This window comes from Hydra vulgaris, chromosome 04 (genome assembly GCF_038396675.1).
Source record: "Hydra vulgaris chromosome 04, alternate assembly HydraT2T_AEP".
NCBI classification, from domain to species: domain Eukaryota; kingdom Metazoa; phylum Cnidaria; class Hydrozoa; order Anthoathecata; family Hydridae; genus Hydra; species Hydra vulgaris.
In genome coordinates, this window is record NC_088923.1 from 6,329,106 (window position 1) to 6,332,191 (window position 3,086).

The following is a 3,086-nucleotide window of genomic DNA, read 5'->3' on the forward strand; positions in this document are numbered from 1 at the left end:
GGTCTTAGAGTGAGAGTCTCTATAAAAGTGTTAACGGTTATTTTATAAGTGTTGAATGTTTTGTAAAGAATATATGTTCCCCTTTAAGTGGGCAGCATATTAATATAGCATGTAATAATTATAAACATCTTACGGGTCTTAGATTAGCCGATCATAATAATTCTAAAGAAAATTTTTCAGTTTATATTTTAATTGGTGCAAATTTTTATTGAAAATTTATGGAAAATTCAATTAAAAGGGGAGTTACCGGTCCCGTAGTGATTAAATCTAAATTAGGATAATTAATAAGCGGTCCCACGATGGTTAATAGGGCTCAAATTGATAATTCAACTCTTTTATCATCTCACGTTTTAAAGGCTGCGTCTGATTTTAATAGGAAACACATTTTAATTAAAAATGACTTAAATTTATTATGGGATGATTCCAAAATTAGTGAGAGTGATAAGATTGTTTATGAAAACTTTCAGAAAAATATTAAGTTTAATGGTACCATGTATGAAGTTGAATTGCCTTTTAAAATAGATCATCCGGTGATAGGCGACAATTATATTTCATGCAAGTCTAGGTTTTCAGCATTAGAGAAAAAACTTGCAAGCAATAGAGATTTATTTGCATCTTACAATAATATTATTAAGGATCAATTATCTAAAGGGATTATTGAGAAAGTCTCTAATTTTGAATCAAATATTGGTGACGTTCACTATTTATCTCACCGCCCTGTAATACGTGGAGATAAACAAACTTCAAAGGTTCGTATAGTTTTCGATGCAAGTGCTTGCACATCTGGTCCTTCGTTAAATAAGTGTCTTTTTTCAGGACCATCACTTACAACTTCAATATATAGTATACTTTTACATTTTCATGCAAAGCGAATAGCTCTAATTGCCGATATTGAGAAAGTATTTTTAAACATTGCATTAGCTGAAAAGCGTCGTGACTTTGTAAGATTTATATGGTATAAAGACTTATTTGATTTAGACAATAATCATTTAAAAAAATGCTGATTTAAGTGTTTACCGATTGTGTCCTTGGTGGGGAGGAATATTCGAAGGAATAACCCGAACTACCAAGAGAGTAATTAAAAAAGTACTTGGAACATCAAGAGTAACTTACGAAGAGTAACTACAATTCTGGCTGAAATTGTAGTTATTATAAATAACCGGCCAATTACATTTCTTTACGAGGTACCCGGCAAAGACCACTAATCCCAAATCATCTCGTGTTTGGGCGAAAATTACCTTTAGAATCTGTGAATCTTAATAACTTTATACCTACAGACCAAAGCAATGATTAGCAAAAGTATTTACACCAAAAAGCAATATTGGATTACTATTGGCATATTTGGAAAAAATAATATTTATTAAGTTTACAAGAACTGCATAAAAGCGTGACACACTGAAGTTTGAGATTTCAAATAAAAGTTGGCGATGTTGAGATAATCGACGATCCAAAAGTTCCTGGTTCAGTGTGGAAAATGGGCGTTATACAAAGTTTACGATATTCAAGTGATGGTCAGGTAGGTGCTGCCGAAATACGTGTTATCTCGGGCGATAGATCTGTTATTGTTAAATGAACAGCAAATAAACTTTATCTGTCAGAAAGACATGACGACATTAAAGAACAATCAACTCAAGTAACTTTGTGAATGAAAAAATCATTAACATTTTAAATAACAATTTAAAAGTGCCGGGCGCAGTGTTGCGTTCGTTCGCTGATGCAGCAGCCAGTAGGTTTCTTGATATTATATGTAAAAGAGAAAGCGCTCTTTTCTCTCGCTCTCATGCGTTTCATATTACTCAACGTGTGACTTGGCGTATGCACTTGGTGCGATCCCAGATTTTATTGTAAATAACGAGTTGTATCTTCAAGAAATATATGATAAAGTAATCTTATCTTCGTGATTTAATACTTGAGTCCCTTCTAAACTCTTTACATGCAACAAATTGGACATAAGCATTGATCCTCAGTTGAAGCAAACCCTTCCTACCTTTATAAATTATTCTCTTCCACTTTTTCAAACCTCTTCTATCATTTTTACAGTCTTTCTTTGCTGTGAACAAGATTGTTTGTAGCTTTAGTAAAGTATTTTAGAAAATATTCAATAAATATAATAAATTGTTTATAAAATATAATAACCTTTTTGGCATAGAGAGCATTTTTGCAACGGCAACAAAGTCAGGTGGGCAATGCATTTATAACAAAACTAAATCCTTCGTGTACATAGTTTCGAACTAGTGTCACCAATGATGGCATACTGAGAAGAATGTAGTTGTCTGTTTTGTTACAGCAACAAAAGCAAACTGAATCTCTGGACTCATTATGATTTTTTTCCTTGAAAGATGAGCCATTTGATATGTAATATTTATCTACTTTTATTGTTATTTAAAATAAATGTTTATTAATTAAAAATGTTATAAAAAAATAACTTTTACAAAATAAAAAAGTTGTAAAATTTTTTACAATATTTCTAAACAAATCATCAACCGCTTTAAGGTCTTAATTAGTAAATCTATTAAAGGTATTATTATATATTAGGCTAACCATATTTTAGAAACAAAAAAAAAATGGAATGACGTGGCTTTCTGTAATTTTTGTGATGAAAGTAAGCTTAAATAATAACATTAATGTTGTTTTTTAAACGCTAATTTCTGGATTTAGGAAAATATAAATTTTGGACTAAGAAGGAACGCTTTCAATTTTATTAACACATTCCAGCTCGTACATATACATATTATTAGAATCTGAAGAAAAACCTCGTGTCTTTTGAAATTCAACCTAAAACCCCTAGAATCAAGCAGTGCTAACGAAAGATCCAGTTTTCGTCGATTTCTCAAAATCAATATATTCTTTCTTCGTACAATATATATATATATATATATATATATATATATATATATATATATATATATATATATATATATATATATATATATATATATATATATATATATATATATATATAAATATACATATATATATATGAATATATATATATTTGTATATATATACATATATATAAATATATATATATACATATATATATATATATATATATATATATATATATATATATATATATATATATA

At 28.9% G+C, this 3,086-nt stretch overlaps 1 protein-coding gene across 1 annotated transcript; it reads left to right on the plus strand.

Annotated features, from left to right (window-relative positions):
• Window positions 1-299: 299 nt before the first annotated feature.
• On the plus strand, window positions 300-1,004 carry LOC136079141 (uncharacterized). The gene has a single exon (XM_065794859.1). It carries the CDS (start codon window positions 300-302, stop codon window positions 1,002-1,004), a length of 705 nt encoding a protein of 234 aa, XP_065650931.1.
• Window positions 1,005-3,086: the final 2,082 nt, after the last annotated feature.